The sequence below is a fragment of the Nothobranchius furzeri genome, chromosome 12 (assembly GCF_043380555.1).
Source record: "Nothobranchius furzeri strain GRZ-AD chromosome 12, NfurGRZ-RIMD1, whole genome shotgun sequence".
Taxonomy (NCBI): Eukaryota; Metazoa; Chordata; class Actinopteri; order Cyprinodontiformes; family Nothobranchiidae; genus Nothobranchius; species Nothobranchius furzeri.
Window position 1 is genome coordinate 52,102,878 of NC_091752.1, and position 24,836 is coordinate 52,127,713.

Consider the following 24,836-nt stretch of genomic DNA (forward strand, 5'->3'; position numbering starts at 1 on the left):
AAAAGGGAAGGAAAGAAGGATGATGAAGGGAGTGTGAACCTGATACGTTGTAAACACATTGTGGTACTTTTATTAACACTCGTCTGAACACAAAAGTTATCAGCTGGAGAAGGTTAAGATGTTCTTCTGGGCTGCTAGACTTCCAGTCAGTCATTCCCCTCGTCTGACGCACTCCGTGAATCATCTCACTTCCCACTACTCTCTCTCTTTCATTCTGGCTCCTAACACATTTCTACTCTCCTCTGTTCCGCCAAGATGCTCGGTGACACAGCAGAACCGTAATCACACATTTGAGCTCTGCCTGCCTTCATTGAAAGATTACAAATTCAATAAAAAATAAAGAAAGAAAAAATTATAAAAATTAAATAGAAATCTACAGTAAGAGTCTTTTGTGTCTTTGAATGTGGAGTTGCACGAGGTCCACACTGGTTTAGGCACGAGTCCTTGTGATGACATTGTGTGATATTCAATGCCTCACCAGGGGCTGACTTGCAACTGAGATGTTCTAGGAGTGGTCACATGGCCCTGATGTACTGTACTCCAGCTGCAGGTTGAGCTGAACATTAGGTCACATAATCGTGAATGAGTTATTTTCAGAAACTGCGGAATTCTAGGAAAACATTTCACTGCAGTGTGATAAATATATTAAAATAATATACCGTATTTTCCGGACTATAAGCCGCTACTTTTTTCCCACGCTTTGAACCACGCGGCTTATAATGAGGTGCGGCTTTACTGAAGATTTTCCTTCACCTGCCAGGGGGCGCTTTAGCAGAAAGTGAAACGGGTGGAAGTCAAAAGTGGAAATCGAAGAAAGTGCTCATTTTAATTTTAGCACATGCAAGCGGCCGGCACGACGAAGAATTTGTTTCAAATCCATACCCCCTCATCATGGAAACTACACGTATGAGTTCATATGATGCCGTATTTAAGGTGAAGGCCATCGATCTGGCAGTTAAGGAGGGAAACAGTGCTGCAGCACGTAAGCTTGGCGTGAATGAATCCATGGTTCGGCGCTGGAGACGGCAACGGGAAGAACTCATTCAAGCCAGCTTCACCCGGGGATGATGACAGAAACACGGACAGCGACACTGACATCGTCACAGAAAAGGTATGTGACGAAGCTCTTCTGAGGCTGTTCAACTCCGACACTGAAGAAGAGGACTTTAATGGCTTTAGTGCTTGGTAGGCAGGTGTGTTTTATTTACTAACCAGGGATGTTTTGTGTGCAGTTTTTATTTTCTAATCATCCGGGGCTTATTAATGCTGTGTCAGCGCTGTTCTTTTCTTCTAAACATGCAAATTACCGGTAATAACGTGTCAGTTCTGTATTTATTTTATAACCATCCAGAAATATGAATGCTATCAGTGCTGTTTTCTTTTCTAAACTTGCAGGCACGCTCACCCGTGTTTAAAATTCGTTTTGTTGAAGTAAAACAACAACAAAAAACCTCTGTGTAGCATTTTTCTGTGTAATTATCTTATGTTATGGCCATACATGCGCTGTTTGCCAGAGACCTGCATGTGTCTGCTGTGCCGCGGCTTGTATTTGAGTGTGCCTTGTGTGTGTAGAAAACCTTTTTTTTTTTGTTGGTGCGGCTTATATTGAGGTGCGCTCTATTGTCCGGAAATTACCGTAATATCATTGTGCTTTAAACACTCAGAATTTACTTTTTCTACCATTTATACTTGTTGTCGGCACCTAAAAAGGGTAAATTATCTGTATTTATATAGCACCTTCTAGGGTTCTACCACCCCCCAAGGCACTTTAAATCTCAGCCAGATGATGAGCTACGTTGTAGCCACAGTTGCCCTGGAGCGCACTGACAGAGGTGAGACTGCCAAACACCAGCCCTTCCTACCACCACCACCAGGCAAGGAGGGTTAACTGTCTTGCCCAAGGAGGACACAACTGTGACAACCTGAGTGAGACTCGAACCTGCAACCCTCCGATTACGGAGCGGGCACTTAGCTCCTCTGCCAGCACTATGAGTCAAATGAACTGACAAAATATTTGCAGCAGGAAGGGAATAAATGCATGGACTTGGAATAAAATATTCTGCTTTTGTAAAACCAAGCAGTGCTTTGCAAAAATATGACAATAATGTATTGATTGTGCAGCTCTTCCCGAAACATTTTTTTCAACAGGTAGGAAGACTATTGCAGGGCCTTGCTTGAATTTTTTACAATGTTCAAAATATTCATGCAAATTTCAAAACAATTGCAGAATCATTACGAACGTCTGGAATGCGTCTCAAACTCAAACTCTAAAGGTTTAAGAAATTACAGACAATTCTGTGAGGCGTTGGAGACCAAATGACAAACGAAACAATTCTAAGTTGAGAAAACAACAATAATACACTGATATGGCTGCAATAAGGACAAGGGTGGATATTTTGGATTTAGATATCTCATTCAGAATATGAAATGGTTACATAGAATAGTTCTGTGTTATCACATTTTGAACTCTTTATTGCCTGAATGTGTTTACATGATAAATGAAGAAATATGTGAGTAAATTAGAATAAAAACCGAACAAAAAAATGTCGTAAAATCCTCCAAACCAACAGTTTGTATGACCAGAAACATGATCGTGCTGATGTTACAAATGATAACAATAAATGTGATGAAAACAACAGCAATGATGGTGATAACAGCGACGACAATGATGATGAGGCAATCCAGAAATCAGTTTCCAAGCAGCATCTGCTGTCACAAACAGTGTCAGACTGATGAGGCAGTTCCTCATTTACACTGTCTCCACGGTTATGGGGCCCTTTCTCATTCATAAGTGTTTCCATGGCAACAGGGACATTGGCTCATTGATAGATAGAATCTCTGTATCACCTTGGTAACAGAGCCAGGGGAGGAGCACGATTGACTGTTTTTTTTATTCTTATTTTTCTCTATTTAAGGTTTATGTTTGGCAACACAACAGATCTGCATGGCGAACGGGCGTGACCCGAAACATGGCGAGTGAAACAAATTCAAGGATGAACATCGTAGGAAAAATGGTCACTTGGAGAAATCATTGGAAAATAATATTTACTTTGTCAGAGGCAGAAGTATACTGCATATGCACACGCACGCACGCATACACACACACACACACACACACACACACATACCTACTGTACGTAGACTTGTGCATTAACAGGAGGAGCCACAAACTGTTTCATGTGTGTTTGCTTGATTGCTTTTGCCTTCTCTCCTCATCTGCATACCTGCTGACCTGAACTAGATGCAGGAACTGATCTCTGATCAGATCCCTCACTAGACCATGTCACCTTCTCTCCCAACTCTCAGCACATCTTTCTCTACCTTCGTGCCACAATATAAACATTTTGTCTTTGACATTTTAACATAATTCTGCAATATTTTCACAGTACTCTTGCTTACTAGCTTGTTGGGGCACAAATTTAGACAACAGCTTAAGCATGTCCCGCAACAGAGACAATTCTTCTAAATGTGACTACATGATATTAGATTATCTGAGGATAAAAGGACCTAGAAACACATTTAAACTGATGGATATAGAGAGGTGGAAAATATATATTGTTTTGAGTGACTTCAGTTTGGACGGTGACAAGGTCGCCCAAAAACAAGAATTATAGTTGATTATGTGTTTAGTTTTCTCACACAGTCGATTGACATGTGGATGATGAAAGCTGGTGGCACTGAATTTCCTCTAGTCATTAAAATATGAATGGTAATCTGTGTAAATTGTAAGAGTACATTTTTCTAATTAGGGAAATCTTAACATCATACAGTTTTTTAAAAGTAGTCATCTTTTCGAACAAATATTTAGATTTATTATTTTCAGGTGATTTTAAAGGCGTGGAACACTTGTTTAATCAACATCTTTGCAGCATCCATCCATCCATCCATTTTTATCCGCTTATCCAGAGCCGGGTCACGGGGGCAGTAGCCTAAGGCGAGAGGCCCAGACTTCCGTCTCCCCACCGACTTGGGCCAGCTCCTCCGGGGAAATCCCAAGATATTCCCTGGCCAGGTGAGAGACATAGTCCCTCCACCGTGTCCTGGGTCTACTTTTAGGTCTCCTCCCAGTTGGACGTGCCCGGAAAACCTCACCAGGGAGGCGTCCAGGAGGCATCCTGACCAGATGCCCGAGCCACCTCAACTGGCTCCTCTCGATGTGGAGGAGCAGCGGGTCTACTCCGAGCCCCTCCCGAATGACCAAGCTTCTCACCCTATCTCTAAGGGAGAGACCAGCCACTCTTCGGAGAAAACTCATTTCGGCCGCTTGTATCCGCGATCTCGTTCTTTCGGTTACTACCCAAAGCTCGTGACCATAGGTGAGAGTAGGAACGTAGATCGACCGGTAAATCGAGAGCTTGGCCTTCTAACTCAGCTCTCTCTTCACCACAACAGACCGGTACAATGCCCGCATCACTGCAGATGCAGCACCAATCTGCCTATCGATCTCACGCTCCAGTTTTCCCTCACTTGTGAACAAGACCCCGAGATACTTAAACTCCTCCACTTGGGGCAGGACCTCATCCCTGACCCGGAGAAGGCATTCTACCCTTTTCCGAATCAAGACCATGGTCTCAGATTTAGAGGAGCTGATTCTCATCCCAGCTGCTTCACACTCGGCTGCGAACCGCTCCAGCGAAAGCTGAAGATCACGTTCTGTTGAAGCCAACAGGATCACATCATCTGCAAAATGCAGAGACCTGATCCTCAGGCCACCAAAACGGATGCCCTCCACACCTTGGCTGCACCTAGAAATCCTGTCCATAAAGGTTATGAACAGAATCGGTGATAAAGGGCAGCCTTGGCGGAGTCCAACTCTCAATGGGAATGAGCCCAACTTGCTGCCGGCAATGCAGACCAAGCTCTGACACCGGTCATACAGGGATCTAACATCCCATATCAGAGGGCCTGGTACCCCATACTCCCGGAGTACCCCCCACAGGGTCCCCCGAGGGACGCGGTCAAACGCCTTCTCCAAATCCACAAAACACATGTAGACTGGTTGGGCAAATTCCCACACACCCTCCAGGATCCCCCTAAGGGTATAGAGCTGGTCCAGTGTTCCACGGCCAGGACGAAAACCACATTGCTCTTCCTGAATCTGAGGTTGAACAATCCGACGGACCCTCCTCTCCAGAACCCCTGAATAGACCTTACCAGGAAGGCTCAGAAGTGTGATCCCCCTGACCAGATGCCCGAGCCACCTCAACTGGCTCTCGCCTTAGGCTACTGCCCCCGCGACCCAGGGGGAACACACCCTGCGGTCCCCCTTTTTAAATAAGGAGGCCACCACCCCAGTCTGCCAGTCCAGTGGGACTGACCCCAATGTCCATGCGATATTGCAGAGCCGCGCCAGCCAACACAGCCCCACAACATCCAGAACCTTAAGGAACTCTGGGTGGATCTCATCCTCCCCTGAGCCTTGCCACAGAGGAGCTTTTTAACCACCTCAGTGACCTCAGCACCAGAGATTTGAGAGGCCAACCCAAAGTCCCCATACTCTGCTTCCTCACTGGAAGACGTTGTTGAAGCTATTTAGTTTATTATAGGCCTAAGTTATAGCCTAGTTTATTTATTTTTTTATGTTAAAGGTAATTTGTTTGTTTTGCATTATGCTTTTTATTTATTATTTTGGCTAATTAGTTTATTGTTTAATGGTCAGGTGTGGGTGATTATTGGTATAAATAGGTCAAGGTGGGTGGAGCAGCGGGAGCTGCAAGGGAACGTGGTTTTTTACCACACAGAGTCAGAGAGGACGCAAAAATTTGTGCTCTTGCTGCTTGAGTGAATAAACCACCACCAAACGTAATTTTGACATGGACATTGCTTTATTTGAAACCTTTTTTACCCGTGCGTAAAGCCTAGCCCTTGACGTACCCCAGTGGCCATTTGAAGGTATTTATTTTTTGTTTAAGTTTTATGGACAAATAGCCACTACAGACGTGTCAGTGGGATTGAAGAGGTCTTTGTAGTATTCTGCCCACTGATCCACAACATTCTGAGCAGAGGTCAGCAGCACACTGTCCCCACTATAGATAGTGTTGGTAGCACACTGCTACCCCCCCCGAGGCACCTAATGGTGGACCAGAATCTCCTTGAAGCCGTATGGAATTTTTGCTCCATGGTCTCACCGAACTCCTCCCATGCCCGGGTTTTTGCTTTGGAGACCACCCAAGCCGCGTTCCGCTTGGACTGCCGGTACCCGTCAGCTGCCTCTGGAGTCCCACAGGCCAAAAAGACCTGATAGGACTCTTTCTTCAGCTTGACAGCATCCCTAACTGCCGGTGTCCACCAGCGGGTTCGGGGGTTGCCACCACGACAGGCATCGACGATCCTGCGACCACAGCTTCGGTCGGCCGCCTCAACAATGGAGGCACAGAACAGGGTCCATTCAGACTCAATGTCCCCCGCCTCCCCGGAACATTTTGGAAGTTCTGTTGGAGGTGGGAATTGAAGCTCCTTCTGACAGGAGACTCTGCCAGACGTTCCCAGCAGACCCTCGCGATATGTTTGGGCCTGCCTGGTCTGACCGGCATCCTCCCCCACCATCTGAGCCAACTCACCACCAGGTAGTGGTCAGCTGACAACTCCGCCCCTCTCTTCACCCGAGTGTCCAAGACATGCGGCCGCAGGTCAGATGAAACAACAAAGTCGATCATCGAGCTGCAGCCTAAGGTATTCTGGTGCCAAGAGCACATGTGGACACCTTTATGTTTGAACATGGTGTTCATTATGGACAATCCATGACTGGCACAGAAGTCCAATAACAAAACACCACTCGAATTCAGATCAGGGGGGCCGTTCCTCCCAACCACACCTCTCCAGGTCTCACTGTCATTGCCCACATGAGCGTTAAAATCCAGCAGAACGAGGGAGTCACCGGAAGGAGCGCTTTCCAGCACCCCCTCCAATGTCTCCAAAAAGGATGGGTAGTCTGAACTGTAGTTTGGGGCATAAACACAGACCATAGTCAGAACCCGTCCCCCCACATAGGCAGAGGGGACTACCCTCTCATTCACTGGGGTAAACCCCAACGTACAGGAACCAAGATGGGGGGCAACTAGTATGCCCACCCCTGCTCGGCGCCTCTCAGTGGAAGCAACTTCAGAGTGGTAGAAAGTCCAACCCCTCTCAAGGAAACTGGTTCCAGCGCCAGAGCCATGCTTTGAGATGAGTCCAACTATATCTAGTCGGAACCTCTCAACCTCACACACCAACTCAGGCTCCTTCCCCACCAGAGAGGTGACATTCCATGTGCCAAGAACCAGCTTCTGTAGCCTAGGATCAGACCGCCAAGGTCCGCGCCCTCGACTACCACCCGTCACACACTGCACCTGACCCCTTTGGCCCCTCCTACGAGTGGTGAGCCCATGGGAAGGGGGACCCACGTTTCCTCTTCGGGCTGTGCCCGGCTGGGCTCCATGGGTGAAAGCCCAGCCACCAGGAGCTCGCCAACGTGCCCCACCTCCAGGCCTGGCTCCAGAGGGGGGCCCCGGTGACCCACGCCTGGGCGAGGGAACACGGTTTCCATTTATACAATTCATCATAAGAGGTCTTCGGGTTGCATTTGCAGCAGTCTCTAGAAAGTATAAATGCCTTGTAAGTCATACTCAGGGGTCAGAAAACACTGCTGCACCATTTCCAGGAACTAGAAGATTGCCACATCCCACCTGAGATTCAGACAGCAGGATTTGGATTCTTATTTCCTGATATTTGGACATCTCTCCTCTGATTGGATGACAGCATCACAACTCTACCACTGAGTTTGTTTGCTTTGCAATGTTGATGTTTTATCTCCACAAATAACACAAGCCTGAAATAATTCAGCCATGTGGTGAAGTTGCTAATGCTAACGCTAACAGTTAACGTTCACTAGCTGAGGCGCTCATAACTGTTTCCTGGACGCTAAACGAACAACAGCCAAAATCTTCAATTTGCCTTTTCTCTTTGGCTGTGTGTGTCTTTTGTGTCTAATTAGAAGAGCACCAAAGCACAACAGAAGGAATGATTCAAAGCAAGAACACCTATAAACCATGGGTAATTGGACTAATGATCAATATTGGAAATTAGAAACAACTAGCTTATTCCCAGTGCCAAACCTCTCTGGCAATTTACTACCACAGATAAGTCAACAAGCACAAGTGCACACAAGCAAGCTGACATCCAAAAAGGTTGCATAGCGTAAACAGCAGAGCTAGCATTTTCTCTTCAGACATGTTTGGTGTTGGCATGTGTTAAGAGTGGCTGAAAGTGCCCAAAACGGTAAGTACAAAATGGAAAGGAATGTTTGAAATGGAAATGTGTGCACGTGTGCGTACGTGCATGAGTGTGCACTTAGCCATGTGTGCATAGTAGTCAATATGTTATCAAAGGTTTCCACCAAAGGTAGAAAGAAAGGCCAAGTTGCTTTTCATCTTCAAAGAGCGGTGAACTACCAAAAACCCAACAGCCAATCACTGAAAGCACAACAACGAGTATGTGTGTGAGCGTTCACCCTTCAGTCAGAACAGTGGAAGCTCTCCTTACTGTATGTAAACTGTTGGAGCTGCAGCGTTTCTCCTCTTTCAAATTAAAGCAGGTAGAATTACAGAAGCTCTTATTGTGGAATATATGTTGTGTACATGACAAAGTGAAAGTGTTGAATTGATTAAAAAAATTAACTTATGCCATTATTTTTATGAAAATTCCTGCTATTTTCCAGTTTTCTTTTTAAAATCTCAAAAAATAATAATGCTGTATTAGTATGAGTATAGGACAGACCTTTTGAAGTGTAACGTTACCCTGTTGTGCAGCTCCGTGAGTAACTTCAGTTTGGAGAAATAAAGTTTTGTTCTGACTGGATTGACAAGCTAATGGCTAGGCCAATCTGAAATTAAATTTGAACATTTTATTATAGTGGATTCAGTTGCCACAAGATTAGGATTTAGAGGGTTGTATTTTATGACCAAATTATATTGAATGATTAATTAAAATTTCCATACCTCATATTATGCTCCATGATCTACTTCAGAGTCTGACAAAATCTGCTTTTGATAGAAAGACCTCGTCATAGGTGGTAAAGCATGATGGGAACACAACTGGACACAACATCCAGATAGAATGATCAAAACAAACTGGTCATACGTGGATGTAATCTAAAAAATCTGCGTTTTACAGTGAAGGCCAGACTTTATTTTAGCTAATGTTCGAGGAGAAAAGCTGGGAAGGGTAGACAGAGAAAAGAGGGGGAAACTTGCTGTGAGAGGAAGAGGTCAGAAATTACAAATATAACGTGGTTTATTGCAGATGAATATTTAAAGAGCAAGTCAACCCCTACCATTTTCTAACTCCTCCCACTTCATGTTTGAAAAATGCAACAAATGCTGTTGCCTGGCAGACCGAGAGGGCGGAGCTGCTAACAAATACACACAGGCTCAGGACAGCATTGTGACATCATAATGTACCAGATGACATCATAGCATACCTCTTAGCCAATAGCGGTGGCAGATTTAAATTAGAATACAGTGCAGTTTTTACCTGCACAACTGCCAGTTTTAGGCAGAATATTAAAATTTTAACTAAGATGCACTGAAGTGCCAAATTATTGACGACACGTGTCTGCAGCACGATTAGACACTTGTTTATTTTGTTTATCAGCAAAAAAAAGTTTATTTGGGGGTGACTTGCTCTTTAAAGCAATTCACTCCCAAATCAACTCTTTTTGCTGATAATCTATATAAATGAGTGTCTAATCAAGACATGTGTAATCAATAATTTGACACTTAGTGCATCTTAGTTAAAATTTAAATATTCTGCCTAAAACTGTCCGTGCTGTGCCATCTTCAGGTAAAAACTCTGCACTGCATCTGAATTAAATCTGCCACCGCTATTGGAGAAGAGGTACACTATGATGTTAGCTGGTACACTATGATGTCACAATGTTGTGAGTCTGTGTGTGTGTATTTGTTTGCAGCTCCGCCCTCTAGGTTTGCCAGACAAAGGAATTTGTAGCATTTTTCAAACCGTAAGTGGGAGTGGAGAAATATTCTGGTAGGAGGCGACTTGCTCTTGAAATTATGATTTAGAAGAAAAATGTATCCTTACATTGTTTTCAGTGTATAATTGGAACCGTATGGCCGATTCTGCAAATACAACTGCAAGAAAATTCTTGAGCTATTGTTAGTCTCATGTTACCATAAAGAAACTTTAACCCAACATCTGTTTTTATAAGTATTCTTTTAAATGTTTCTAATCAGAATAGGAGGTTTTGGTTGTATCAGAGTAGGTCTGTTTCATAGCAGCCTAAGGGAGGTACAAGGGTGCCAGTGAGGGCTGCATTCCACTTCTTCGAGCCTGTTCAAAAGTAGAACTGTTCTAAATGGAATGCAGCCCTCTTAATCCATCTGTCCTATAAAAATGGTGGACATGGGTATTGGTCTTGGCTTCACTTCACTGTGACTAGCTGTTAGCTTATCAACCCAAACCAAGACTCCGCAAGCCATTTATCATGTTTATCATAACTTGTTTACATGAACACACTTCAGAAGAAAATAGCTGTCAGTTCCAAAACCACATTTGATTTTCATTGCTTTCATTTAAAAACACATCATATGCAGCTCTAATGTTACCGCAAAACCACAAAACAAGATGAAGGAACCTTAATAAATCTGTAATAAAGTTTTAGTATTATAACAGTTACGGCTTTAAGGACTTCTTGTTTTCTTCAGCCCCTCCTCCTATCCTCTCTTCTGACTTTGGTCTTGGCACCTCTTATACCATCACTCTGTTGTGGCACACTGAGAGGAGCTGGGTGTCATGATTGCTCTTAATAAAGCCCAAGAACAGTCAGACTGTCACTCAGTGTGTGTGTTTATGTGTGTGTTAGTGAGCAAGTGGAAAGAAGCAATCACTTCTTATACTGATATTTGCGCAGCAAAAAATAAATAAATAAATAAAAACACACGTAAAGTTCTTGTAACACATGAAGCACCCTAAATCACTGCACGCGTACTAATTTATCGTATCACCACAACTTAATAGATCGTGCAAGAGCTCCTACACAGTCATTACAAGGGACACGCTAATGCTAATCCAGCACGTTTTGGTTTAGCCCTGATTTCAATCAGCAGGTGATCAGCAGGCTTCTGAAGAGCCTGATGAGCTGCTGCACCACTGAATTAGACGAAGAAGAAGAAAAGATCTTTTCTATAGCGCCTCTCAAGATAAAAATCACGAGGCGCTTATTAAGAATTAAGTGTGTTGGACCAGAGAAACCATTAAAACGTGCTGGATACCGGCCCTCAAGGCAAAGAATTGAATAGCCCAGTGCTAATGCACAGCTAAATTTTACTGCTGTAAATAGCAAATTTATGATTTAAATAGACAAAATCTTTGTTTTATTCATTCTTAATGTAGTTAAACCTACTTTTAGGCTTTGTAAACCAGGTCCAGTCATGTGGGCAGCCGCCTAAGCAGGAAGGCTCAAACTTCCCTCTTTCCAGCGACTTAGGCCAACTCCTTCTGGGAAATCAGAAGGTGTTCCCTGGCCAGCCGAGAGACATAGTCCCTCCAGCGTGTCCTGGGTCATCCTTTAGGGCTCCTCCCGGTTGGATGTGCCTGGAAAACCTCATCAGGAGGCATCCCAACCAGATGATCGAGCCACCTCAACTGGCTCCTCTCGATGTGAAGGAGCAGCAGGTCTACTCTAAAGTTAATTTTATAAATTACATCCATCTCCATTTGTCACATCTGCATCTTGTGTCCATGGAATCACCAAAAATGGAACTGTTATTTCACCACAAACTGTGTGCAGAATGAAGGAGAAACTTAGGAGAAATTAGCAAATTAGCAAAACGATACAAGAGCAAGTCTGCCTGGGGAAATTGAGAACTCTCACACGATACAGAGAAAATTTAAACTCCTTCAAGTTTGAACACAATTCTTTATGAACATCTAGACGTCAGAAGTTTAGGTTGCACCAAATATTTCTACTAATAATTGCAGTGACTTCACACAAAGCAATGTTCACCTTTCGTCCTCTGTTTTTAATTCATCCTTGTTTTTTTTTATTTAAAACCACTTGCCTTAATATGTTGAATCATACATTACCTCAGTTTTATGTTAACATTTCCCATTTCTTGTTCACCCCTGTCCATTTTCCTTTCCTCACTGTTGCTCCTCACTCTTTACTTAGATGGGAACATATGTGGTTTCTCCTAGATCCCCTCCCTCATCGACTCCACACTGCTTCATCTGTGCCTCCCATCCTCTAACGTCTCGCTATCTCCCGAGGTGACATTTGTTCACCACCCAGGCGGCTGGCTGCCTGCAGCTCAACTCTGTGATCTGACTGGTGCCTAACTCAGAATGGGGTCCATTCTTTAGAACAGCAATGAAAGGACACACACACACACACACACACACACACACACACACACACACACACACACACACACACACACGTCTTTCATTGTAATCCATGAGTTTGGGCTGTTCTATGGGGCGCTGATTGTAAAGTAATCCATAAGGAAATTAACAGCATGTGGATTTTTAAAGTCCCCTTTTAAACCAAATTTTAATTTTTTACATTGTAATTTCATGTCAAAATGTTTAACCATGAAGCTTAACAATATTAAACAATAAACATCTAAATATGTAAAGTTGTGTTTAAATGTTAACATAAATGTAAAATTGAATATGAATGTTAGATTCAAAATCAAAAATTTCAGCTGATTTACAAATCATATGTGAATATTTGAAGTTCTATGTGTTAAAGTGACCTGTTAATGATTATTGTATTACTTTACCACAGGCACTCCATACTTGCCACCTACCCTGTAAGCACCACCACAAAGTCCATAACGTTCCACCCATTTCTCAGGTAAGAGTTCTTGTGGAAGGCGAAACCAAGAGCCAGGATCTTAATTCCAGACTCAAAGCAGAAGATCCCAATGAAGTATGGCTCTGTATCATCCTGTGGTATGAGATGAAGATCAAGGAAAGAAAAGGGAGAAAGGAAAGGGGATTTAAATGTATTGTAATGAATACATGTCTAGTTTGGGAGGAAGCACACACATGATATTTGATCCTGTTAATCTACAGAATGCCTGGTGTTTTACGCTCAGTTTGACTCACCAGCCGTTCGGACAGCGGCGTCTTGTCTCCTTCAGGCAAATGCTGCTCCAGAGCCAGGACGATACAGTTGGCAATGATGGTGGCTAGAATCATCCACTCAAACGGAGTGAGGAGGATCCGTTAAGGAAAATAGCATCTTAGCATCAACTGCTGAAATTTTGCTGTTGTGTACACGAGACCAGTGCAGAAATAAAAACGTAGATCTTCGTTTGGTTTAGAAATGGCAACAAAGAAAAAGTCAGAGCATAACAAATAAGAACATTTGTTGGTTTTACAAATATCAAAAAATGCAGCCAATTTATCTGCAGAAATATGCAAGAAGAATAAATTCTTCTATTAAACCAACAAGAAAACAGCAGCCAAAAATGTCAAGGTAAATGAGTACCATGCATCTAAATAAACAAAAAGTTGACATTAAAAACAAGATAAAAGGGGTTCCTTCACAGAATGTTTATCAGTTTACAAAAGCTTCATCATCATTTGGAAATCAGTGCACCGTTACATTTCAAAGTTTATGTGCAAGATGGATGCAAGAAGTGGTTACATCTGAAAAATTCAGATCTTTTGAAGTAGATTCGGAAAAACGGTTTAGTTGATTAGTTAAATCGCTCATTCACTCATTATTTCAACACATTTGTTGTGGTCTTGTGTAAATGAATGTCTTGTCAGTCGATTTCTCTGGTGCTCCCGTTTCAGAAAGTAGAGATTAGTTGGAGGAGAGGGGGGCAGAAAAAGGCAGGGTTCTGAGTCATTAGTTGTCATAAGATCTGGACATCTCGCCTCTGATTGGCTAACAGCAACGCAACTCTTCCACTGCCTCCATTCACTTTGGTACTTTGATGTTTTATCTCCCTAAAAGACACAAGCCTGTATGAGTTCTGTCATGTTAACTAACTGATTAGCTTCTATTAGCTGAGACATGCTCTACTCTCTCCAGCCAGCAAAAATCAACATCAGTCGATGAGTCAGGCTAGGAATGCTTATTTACTGTGCGACATAGATCTGACTAGCTTTTTCTGACACGAGCGCTTCCCTGTTTATTTTCTATTGGCGGCTTATTCAGGAAATAGGGGAAGAAGACTATTTCAAGTTTAGCTTGCATGTTAAAGTCAGAGTGACCGATCATATTTAAAAATAAGTTAAAGTAAAGTAAAGACCATAGCTAAGCAAAGCTCCAAAAACAGCTCTAATTTTAGAGCTGTAATAGAAAATATGCAAAACAAGCTAGTCTTCTAAACACAAACACAGCCACGGACTCTTGCCCATCCCGCTGACTTTCATCCCTAGGCCACATCTGTCTGATACCAGAACCCACATTGCCATAAATGAGAGGGCGCTAAACAACAGTTGCCATTTTCTAAATCCAAACGTCTTTTGTTGTCCATGACTTCAAATGGTGATTTTCTTTTCGAGACTCGGGTAGCTTGTCCTAAGTGGCAACAGCCAGCTGTTTCTCCTTCTCTGATATTACTGAGTGGAGAACTTCTCACACCAGTGGTGTTCTCTTGCTAAATGTGCAAGCGTGTAATGAATGGAGGACCCAGGTAAATGCGAAAAAGTGGTGGTTCGATCAAACTGACAACCGGATGGTCCAACTGTTGGTTTTGGACTGAACCGTGTCATTTGGGGGCTTCAGCTTCAGCTACCCTAAAATATTCCTAAGCTCCCCTGTTATTTTGGGTGGAATATTTTTTCAGTACATATTTTTTTGTTTTAAAAATTTGTGCCATATTTTTAGTCAGCATACCTGGGATTCCTTTTGAAGGAGGGGACGCAGAGTGCTGATCGTTGATGCGCACCAGGCAGCTGTGCTCTGCGGATGTCCATAGTAACATTCTTAAAGTGGCGCCCCCCCCCAAAAAATTATATATATATATATATATATATATATATATATATATATATATATATATATATGTGTGTGTGTGTGTGTGTGTGTGTGTGTGTGTATACATAATTAACACACGATCATTCATTTCCGCCCAAACTTTTTCTGGTAATTTCTGTCTTTTATTCATGCCTGACCCACCCCGCTGAAGCTGAACTCAACACCCGTGGTCAGATGACTTCACCTCACTGCCATGCACACTCCGCTGTTTTGCGATCGGTAGATGCCTTTGATGTGCTTAGTTCAAAAGTAACTCATGGGGTGAAAAGGTAAAAAGCCAGGAAACCGTTTTTCTGTAGAACTGAGGGGAGATGCAGGAAGATGAGAGACAGACAGGACAGGAAAAATGAAAATCAAGAAAACAAAACAAAGAGCTTGAAAGGAAAATGTAGATAGATTTATCCCACTACATGTTTTACCTTTAAAAAGCAATCATTTATAGGCATGTACTATTTATACATTTGGTACAATTGAGATCACCTTCAAAACTCAGCCCCACGACCAGAGCCATACCAAGGCATTTTAGGGCTAGGGCAAAATACCCGCACACACACACATTTTATCTGTATTTGCTAGTTAAGCTTAACTTGTACAAGCATAAGAAAAAGATCAAAGGATTCAATAAAATAAAAATATTTAAAAAGTGACTAAGTGAACTTTTTTCATCTATCAAGAGGACTACTTGTTGAATAGTTTTTATTTACTGTTATTTTGTCTTTTAATTGTTAATTTCAAGGACACTTCCTTTGTTCCATATAATACAAATGTTACTTATATATTAAAACTGTCTCAACTCATCTGGCAGAATAAAGGTTTGACACATATTAATTTGTTTTTTGTCAGATTACAGTGGGATTTTGAACCAAGCTAGCTGTAATTAAACTAATTAAATAGATGGCCACACCATTTCCCCCTGTTAAGTGCAGTAGACTGAAACAAAGCTTTGTTTGGAAATATAACATATCTATTTTTAACAGATATATGTATATATATATATATATATATATATATATATATATATATATATATATATATATATATATATATATATATATATATATATATATATATGTATAACATTTTTCTTCAACATAACCCTTCCGCTAATGAACCGATTTAGGGTTATTTTTTGATAAAAATGAGAGAGAAAATGCAAGAAGGCAGGGACGGAAAAGAAAATGATACAACAGGTTCTGTTCAATGTTAAAAGTCTTTGCAGGGTGTGATAAAAAATGTTCAGCATCAAGCTCCTGGGGCTAAGCCCCCCATCTCTCAATCCTAGTGACGTCCCTGGTATTATTGGCTGAGCTTTTTAGACTCCACAAACTATTTATAGCCATACCATATTAGAACGTTAAGAGGTATAAAACACGTTTTAAGTTAGCTCGTTTTGCAGATTGTGACTTTGTTTTATATTGCTGTAGCAGGTTGCTAATGCATGCTAATGCTATCCTCTGCATTTTTAAATCGATCAACTTTACATTACATTCTAATTTTGATACAGAAATATTGTAATATTGTTGTTGCAAATGCACCGGGCTGCACAGGAAGTGCTACAACTATCTGCTAACTGTGTTTTCTGTCAGCTGGTTGCTTGTCAATCCAGTCGAAGATAATCTGTTTCCCTCAAATTGAAGCATTTCAAATCTCTATCTAGAACAGGTAAGATGTTATTATTTCATAACCTTTCCATTGAAACCCACCTCAAAAGATTTGGACTTGAACATGTCAAGGGTCTTAAGTGAAAAAAAAGGTGCGATCTGAACGCACTGACTGTAAGTGAGTCAAACAGACAGCAAGCCTGTAGCTCAAATGGACCGGCGTCTCGCCTCTCTTTGCCACTGCTGCCTGTTTACACACACAAAGAGGCGCACATACACCCACAAGCCATCGTTATGACTCAGTTAAATATGTTCTGCTAAGTGTATTTTCTGGTAACAAGTCTCCCACGCGGACGAACAAAACAAACACGTAGACATAGGCTTTACTGAAGTGGCAGAGTGACACAGCGCCTGGACACTGAGTGGGTTTGGTGCGTTTATATTCATGTACAGATAACTGCACACAATGTCATGCATTTGTGACACATTTTCCCTCAAACACATTTAATTTTAAATCAGTGCACCTATCTCCTTAAGGACGAAGGTGAATGAACGTGTGACTGACACTTGAGGACATAAGGGAAGTTGCTGGGGGATGGAAAATGTGAGGTAACAATACCTAAGGTTGTTGTTCTTGTGAAGAAAATCTGAATTTTAAAGCCACAGAAAGCAATACGTCGTGTTACCCTTTCCTCCTCTCCCTCACCTTCTCTCCATTTGCTCTTTTCATTTGGGAACACATATGGCGAGAGGGGGAGGGGACGGCGAACAGTAAAGAGACTGAAAGGAAGAGGACACTATTTATAGACATCCTACATCTGCATGTTTAAAACTGTTACACAGGCATGCCAACATGTTCAGCTTGTGTGTGTGTGTGTGTGTGTGTGTGTGTGCGCGTGCGTGTGTGTGTGTGTGTGTGTGTGTGTGCGTGTGCGTGTGCGTGCGTGTGCGTGTGTGTGTGTGTGTGTGTGTGTGTGCGTGTGCGTGTGCGTGCGTGTGTGTGTGTGTGTGTGTGTGTGTGTGTGTGTGTGTGTGAACTTTAAGTATTTGTGATCACGTATTCGACCGCTAGGCCCACATTAACGGCCAAGGCACCACTCAATTAGCCTTCCTGCCCCCAGCTGTGTGTATAAATGTGGCTCTATGTATGTGTGTGTGTGTGTGTGGGGGGGGGGGGGGTGGGGGGGGGGTGGATGGAGTTTTGTTAATATAGCTCATCTTAAATACAATGTAGCGCAGTTGAAATGAGTTTGATCCAATATATTGAGATTCACTACATAATCATTTAATGTGTATTTGTAACTCACATTAATATTTACTACATAAGAGAAAGAAATGGCCGCTCCTAATCAGTGATTGTCAAAACTCTTTCATAACACCTTAACCAAAATGTATCTTTTTCTAGAACGAAAATTTAAGAACGCTTTCAGAGTTTGTTGCTATTAGTGATCCTGCAGTTTTCCATCTGAACAACAGACCTTCTCATTAAGAAGACAATACCATTAAACAGCAGGAGTGGCACTAGAAGAAGAGTTGTACTCTGAAAGAGGTCTAATTCAGAGGATTATTTTTTTCTTTATCGGCATACTTAAAGAGCAAGTCACCCCCAAATAAACTTTTTTGCTGATAAACTAAATAAACGAGTGTCTAATCATGCTGCAGACACGTGTCATCAATAATTTGGCACTTCAGTGCATCTTAGTTAAAAGTTAAATATTCTGCCTAAAACTGGCAGTGTTGTGCCGTTGTCAGGTAAAAACTCTGCACTGTATTTTAATTTAAATCTGCCACCGCTATTGGCTAAGAGGTATGCTTTGATGTAAACTGGTACATTATGATGTCACAATGCTGTCGTAAGCCTGTGTGTGTGTGTGTATTTGTTAGCAGCTCCGCCCTCTCGGTCTGCCAGGCAACAGCATGTGTTGCATTTTTCAAACATGAAGTGGGAGTGGAGTTAGACTCTGGTAGGGGTTGACTTGCTCTTTAAGTATATTCTACAGTTGAGTGCCTGGAAACAAAATATTGCTGCAAAGATTTTGGTAAAAACCATTTTGGTGTAAATCTAACTACAAGTTTGGATAATTTTTAAGATTATTTTTGTTTCAGACATTTAACCCTTCCACTGCCCTAATGGGTGTGACCCCGTGACAAAAGTTGACCACTGAGCAGGGTTGATGGTTTATCCCTTGGGTCCATGTGGCAGGGGTGAGGAGTGAGCACCACCCTGCAGCGTGGACCTCAAGGGATAAACAATAAATCCTGCTCAATGGTCAACTTTCCTCACGTTTTCCCTGTTTAAAAATCAGTTCCTACTCAGTAAGCTACTGGCATTGTTGTGTGAGGATTTTATAGCAAAACTTTTGGATGTGCGCGTAAATAACTCTTTACCCAAACGTTAGCATCTCACTGTGTGGACGAGTGAAAGAAAATCACAGACGCACAAACACACCCCAAAGCCAGAATGAAGTGATGACTCATGCAGAAAAAATAAATACAAAAATAAAAATAAACCCTCTGTAATGAACCTTCATTCTTTAATAATTGCCAAATGAAGTCACTTCTAAATTAAAAATGTGCATCAGTTAAAGACAATGAACCTAAACTCTTTTTCTCAGCAGTAAAAGTTCTTTAATCAGCTTGATTTGTTATAAATCTGTTTGGAGTTTCAAAAATAACTGATGATGATGATATTTGGCTGTATTTGTACGTGTCTTTCATAGAAAAGGGAATGCTAATGGAGCCCTTGATGCACTACAGACACACTTCTATTAGCCTTTTATTAACCTAATGTATTAAGGCTCTGTATCTCTGGTATCTTTCATTCCTAAAAGACCTTGTCTTCTCTCCAGTAAAGCCCGTTTTCACTGTCCTCCCTCACTTACTGCCACACCTCTAAGCCTCCATTTCCCAATCTCCTTCTTTGATTCCCTTTTTTCCGAATTTCTCCATCACATTCCTTCCCAGTCCATTTTCCCTCCACTGAGCCCGTCCATCAATCACGCCCATGGCTATCATGCCCTCCATTCAATACAGAACGAGACAGAGAGAAGGAAAGAGAGCTGCCGTGTCAGCAAATGCACAAGCACACAAACACTGGGCGAGAGAGAGAGAGAGTAAAAATGGTTGGATAGAAGGATTATTGAAAAGAGAGAGAGGAAAAGAGAAAGAAATTGTCCTGTAGGCACAGACATTTTTGAAAAGAGTGAGTGATGAGGAATAAAAGAGAGAGAAGGAAGGGAGACCTAGCGGAGAGAGGTAACCAAAGATAGGGAGGAGGGAAGGGCAGAGCCGAAGAGCACAGAAGAGCTGAGCGAGGGAAAAAAATCACAGATGGGTGGGATAAGATGGCAGTGTTTTATTTTATCCTTCTGAGTGTTGTGTTACACATAAATACTGAGTTTACATAGAGTGGGCGGGGCTTAGTGTTAGAAAAGAGAGAAAGGTGTGTTTAAATACATGCAGCATTTTAAATGTTGGTGTTCAGTATTCCTCCGTCCTTCCCTCTCTCTCTTCCTGTTACAGCGCCAGAACGGCTGAAATAATTACTTCACTTTCTTGTCACTTCTGCCTAAGAAGTTCTGATTTCATCAGATGAATGGGATTAAGCAATGAGGATGAGACCGCACTAATTGTTTTGATAATCTGGAGCCATATAGATAAGAGGGACGGTTGAAGGACTTCATTTTATTCTTGTAATACAAATTTTGAATAGAATTTTCTGAATTGTGGTCAAGAGCTTAATTTCACTTTTCAGAGAGTGCCTCAATATAAGTCCCTGATAGCAGTACTAAAGTATGATTTTAAAGGAAATAAACAGACAGATTAACTTTTGTAATATCTAGAAGTCATGTAGTACATGCTGCTGATAATTAGTGTGTTAGTAATGAAAAAGAAGAAGGCAAGTCCATCAAGTTTTAAAATATGGGCAAAAGTGCTTGTTTTTGGTAGATAATTCCTGAAACCAAACACTGAAGAAAAAAAAGAAAACAACGAATGGACGGGTTTTCTTCATGTTTCTAGATTGGCTTCCTCCAAAGAAGCAAATCTAGAAACACTCTTAACTCTCTCTACTTCCTTAGTTATCAAAGGTATTTGACAAACTGTATGTGGAACGCATGAACGGTTTCATTGAAAAATACAACTTACTCAATTATAGTCAATATGGATTTAGACAAAATAGATCAACTGCTCTTGCATTGATAGATCTCATAGAAGAGGTATCTGAAAAAAATGGATTGTAAAATGTATTCTACTGGCATATTCATAGACCTCCAAAAGGCCTTTGATACAGTAGACCATGAAATACTTTTAAAGAAATTACAACAAAATGGGATTAGGGGGATTGCCTATAACTTGGTGAAATCTTACTTAACTGACAGACAGTTAAGTACCCATCATCGGGTCATGAGGACGGCAACCCAAGCAGACTTTCCTCTGCCAAGCTACTTAGACCAGCTTCTCCGGGGCCTTCCGAGACCAGCAACAAATCGTAAGGTGCTGTTCCCTTATCAGAACTTCCATTTGAGTGGACTTTGGTGGCACACGAGTATCTCCATTTCACCAGGGTTGTCCAAAAGGACCACTTTCCAGGTCATTTCAGGAACCAGTGGAACACAGAGCGAGAATTGTGTTTAACCCTTGGTGATTGGTCGTAAGTCAGTAGGAAGTGACATTTGCAGATGTCGCCTGACATGCGGCATTTGTAAAATTGGAAGAGTTACTGGTGAAGCAAAAACCAAGGAAAAGAAAATAAGCATCACTGACTGTGCTTTACCATCAAAGTTTCTAACACTGAACAATGTGGCAGAAATCTCCTCACAACACCATTATTAACAGCACTTTGTAGTCTCACTGAGAACCATAAAAAACAGCCCTTCTTCTGGTCATTGAACGTTACTTTTTACATTCCACTGCCGCTCTCCGGGTCCTCCAAATGGATGAAATTATGTTGTACTCTGACAGAATTTTGTTGACACCTTTTAACGCTGTTCAGTGATGTCACTCACTGCTTAGCAATGTCCTAAACTGGCCAGTTTTGTAAGGAGACACAACCACTAAGGCTTTACTTCTCCCTCCCATAAACTTCCTGGGACTCCTGTATAGCAGAAACATGGCTATATTCCCTCCAGCATGTCCTGGGTCTCTTTCTGGTTGGACGAGCCCAGAACATCTCACCAGGGAGGAGTCTAGGAGGCATCCAAGCCAGATGGCCGAGCCACCTCAACTGGCTCCTCTTGATATGGAGGAGCAGCGGATCTACTCTGAGCCCCTCCTGGGTGACCAAGCTTCTCACCGTATCTCTAAGGGAGAGCCCAGACACCCTGCAGAGAGAACTCATTTCAGCCGCTTGTATCTGCAATCTCATTCTTTCAGTCACTACCCAAAGCTCAGCTCTCTCTTCACCACGACAGACCGGTACAATGCTTGCATCACTGCAGGCACAGCACCAATCCACCTATCAATCTCCCGCTCCATCTTTCCCTCACTCGTGAACAAGACCACAAGATACTTAAATTTCTCCTCTTGGAGCGGGACCTTGTCCCAGACCTGGAGAAGGCATTCTACCCTTTCCTGGCTAAAAACCATGGTCTCAGATTTGGAGGGGCTGATTTCTATCCCTAACTCATTTGCAAACTGCTCAGTGGCTTAACCAACGAACCAAAACATTCCTCTGAAAAAGGAAAGGTGCTGGACCAAATATGAATGAGGAACTGTACTGATGAAACACGTTTATTGGAAGTGATGCAACATCTTCTCAAATTTCCAGCTCAACCCATCGCCTTAGAAGTGATAAAGGATAACTTTCAATGTCCAGGCTTTAAAATGTTAGACAACAAACCAACATGGTGGCTCGGACCCCTTTGGATGCTCAGACACTGGTCCCTGTCTCAGTCCTGCTTCGGCCACTCCCTCATCACCCACATACAGCCGAGTTGTCACTTTCTCTACAAGATGCTGATGACAGTGTTTTGTGCCATGGTGTGTGTGTGTGTGTGTGTGTGTGTGTGTGTGTGTGTGTGTGTGTGTGTGTGTGTGTGTGCGTGCGCGTGCGTGTGTGTGTGTGTGTGTGTGTGTGTGTGTGTGTGTGTGTGTATGTGTGAGCAGCATGTGACCAGTTTTCACCAAAGCTGTAGGTTCAGGAAGGTGGGCAGTGTGCTAATGTGAAGTGTGCTTGTATACCTGACAGTTCTGGCTTATTTAACACTTGCTTACTCACTTGCATGTGTTGAGTGAGCTGAGATGTGTTTGAGAGTGTGCCAGCACGCCCTGCAGGTACAGCGCAGGCTTCCAGCAAGGTTTGTCTACTAACTGCCGCAATATGTAACCAAGAAAAAGAAAAAATAATGTGCACAAAAAGAATCAATCCATCACAGACTGCCTTCCTCTCTATTTTCTCACTCTTCACGTATCCGAGTCCCAAAAATAGCTCTTCCCCACGTCACTGAACCCCTTGCGCGCACACACACACACACACACACATACTCACAGAGACACATTCACAGGCGCGCGCACCTAACTTGTACGAACTAGCCTGAAACTGAATTATTCAGCAGAGTCAGAGCTAAAAGAAAAGAGAAAAATCATTAGAAGAAGGGGCCATACAGTTGGAAATAAAATGAAGTGTTGTGAGCAATGCTATCAGTAACTAAATAAATCATCATTTCAATGATCTACAGTTTGTTCGATACATCACGTTTCTTCTGTGAACATTGACTCGACTAGAGTGATGCAACGATGCAGAAACCCATAGGAAATGAGCTAAGCATTGTGTAAAACATCTGCACACGTGAGATTTAACCGCAGTGGATGGAGGCTTATTCCTTTTTCTCTTGATCTCTAAAATTCAATCATGATGAACGCCTGAGATGAAAACTGTAGACCACAGTGCGTTTATGTGTGGCAGTTTAAGCCTGAATGGCAGTAACTGGTGATGGGCCGGTACATCTACACTGGTCACATTTTATTTACATGGGTTGCAGGATGTTCTGCATCATGTGCACGGTGACGCGGACAATCGCATCACAGCCAGAGCATAAACACACTAAAAAGACTCAAAGCGAAGATTTATCGCGGAATCTGCTTATTTGGAAAACGCATGGAGTCACCTCACGCCCTTGCACTCACTGACTGAAACTTCAAAAAAATAAATGTGTCCAATTAAACCATGACACTAGATGGTGCGGTTTGCATCAATTGGCTGGATTTAATGTGCAGGACCAGTGAGAGAAGCCTGCACAGACATCAAAAAGATTCTGTGAGTTTAGGCCCATTCCCACTATCGAAACTGCCGGGTGATTTTACAGGACTTTGTGGTGTTGGTGTGACTCCAGTCCTCTAGGCCACTTCAGGAACCAACAGAGTACCTGAACCAAGGGTAGGTACTTGGAAAGGCCTGGTACAATTGCTGGCCAAGATTTATAGTAAACTCACATTGATTGGTTGTGAGTCATTAGGAAATGACATCAGTAATGTATTTGCTGGGTTGCTGGTGAAGCAGAATAGAAGGAAAAGAAATTTTACAGCGTTAATGCTTTAAAATTGATGTTTTTAATCATTTAATTCACGGCGCTCTGTGATCTAAAGAGAACAGTAAAAAAGGATGCTTCTTCTTGCCTTTGAACAACACTTTTACATCACACAGCTTCCCTCACCATGTGAAGAGGTTAACTTGTGTTTTGCTTGGATAGAATCAAACTTCTGATGTAACAATGTCAGTGAACCTTTTGGCATTGATCAGTGACATCACTCACTGCCAACTCTGGAGATATGTTTATCTTAGCAAAGTCCTGAAAGATCCACAATGGCTCAGATGGCCAAGCCATCATATTTCCTGGTTTCCTTCTTGGAGAAGGTTGTGGCTAAACAACTCACAACGGCTCTTGATGAACATAACATCTATGATAGTTTCCAGTCATAGAGCATAAAGCTCATTCTACTGAAACAGCTCTTCTTAGGGTCTAATGCTCATCTGACTTACATTGATGGAGGGGACTGTTCTGTTCTGGTCCTGCTGGACCTGACTGCAGCCTTTGACACTGTTGACCATCACCTGCTACTGGAGAGGCTGAGAGACTGGGTAGGCCTATCAGGATCTGATCTGGAGTGGTTCTCCTCTTATCTGTCTGAGCGTTCTTTCTCTGTGGCCGTCTCTAGGTTTAGGTCCTCCACCACCTCCCTCACCCATTGTGTCCCACAAGGTTCCGTGCTGGGGCCTCTGCTCTTCCTCCCCTATCTGC

At 42.4% G+C, this 24,836-nt stretch overlaps 1 protein-coding gene across 12 annotated transcripts in view; it reads right to left on the reverse strand.

Annotated features, from left to right (window-relative positions):
• The window catches only part of cacna1aa (calcium channel, voltage-dependent, P/Q type, alpha 1A subunit, a), a 147,211-nt gene that overhangs the window by 107,931 nt on the left and 14,444 nt on the right, over positions 1 to 24,836 (reverse strand). For 11 of the 12 annotated variants that reach the window (XM_070542058.1, XM_070542057.1, XM_070542055.1 and 8 more), the window contains exons 2-3: positions 13,111 to 13,216; positions 12,810 to 12,949 (exon numbers count right to left, since the gene is read on the reverse strand). In XM_070542058.1, the coding sequence (XP_070398159.1) occupies positions 12,810 to 12,949; positions 13,111 to 13,216 (246 nt within the window). Of the gene's footprint in view, positions 1 to 12,084; positions 12,608 to 12,809; positions 12,950 to 13,110; positions 13,217 to 24,836 lie in introns of those variants that run through there. The other variant, XM_070542059.1, reaches the window with a different exon arrangement.